The sequence below is a fragment of the Gregarina niphandrodes genome (genome assembly GCF_000223845.1).
Source record: "Gregarina niphandrodes unplaced genomic scaffold scaffold00968, whole genome shotgun sequence".
Lineage (NCBI taxonomy): Eukaryota > Apicomplexa > Conoidasida > Eugregarinorida > Gregarinidae > Gregarina > Gregarina niphandrodes.
The window spans coordinates 1-628 of NW_011646240.1; the positions used below are offsets into that span (position 1 = coordinate 1).

The 628-nt window shown below is 60.7% G+C and overlaps 1 protein-coding gene across 1 annotated transcript; it reads right to left on the reverse strand.

Moving 5' to 3' along the window:
* Nucleotides 1–122: 122 nt before the first annotated feature.
* GNI_234980 (RNA-directed DNA polymerase) lies at nt 123–449 on the reverse strand (the record flags this gene model as incomplete). The annotated part of the gene is made up of 1 exon (XM_011136502.1): nt 123–449. A coding segment is annotated over one exon (327 nt), but the record flags the coding sequence as incomplete, so codon positions are not given.
* Between the last annotated feature and the right edge of the window lie 179 nt (nt 450–628).

Consider the following 628-nt stretch of genomic DNA (forward strand, 5'->3'; position numbering starts at 1 on the left):
GACGCGGCAGATGCGCTGTTGGATAAGATGGCGATCCGAGTCGGCGTAGCAGGCCGCTGGGCATACCCCCGCTGCCGTCGGAAACGGAATTCCAAGAGGCACACCGCGCGATGAGGCACTACGTTGAATTCGAACAGGCCTATCGGAGTTATGAACGCCGTGAGGTGCTTGCACCCCTCCTCGATAGGCACGTTCCAGAAGCCCGAATTCATGTCGAGGGTCACGTAGTACTTGCGCCCCGCCGCCCTCCTGAGGTGGTCCCACATCCTCGGCAGCGGGTAAGAGTCGGAAATCATTGACTCGTTCAGCTTCCGGTAGTCCAGCACGCACCGCCACTCGGCGGTCTTCTTCTTGACGAGGTGGGGGGCCGCCGCCCACTCGCTCTTCGACGGCCTGATCACGCCCAACTCCAGCTGTTTCTGGACCTGGGTTTCCAGTTCCTGCCGCATATCCGGCTCGTAGTGTCTCACACGAGCCTTGTACGGCTTTCCCGTGACTTCGAACTTAGCCTCGTAACATACCTGCGCGGCCTTGGGGCGTTCCCACACATCCCGGTATTCCTCTAGCTGGGACACACAACTCCTGCTTCAGTCGTCTCTGCTTGGCGTACGGCGCCTCGACCTCTTCC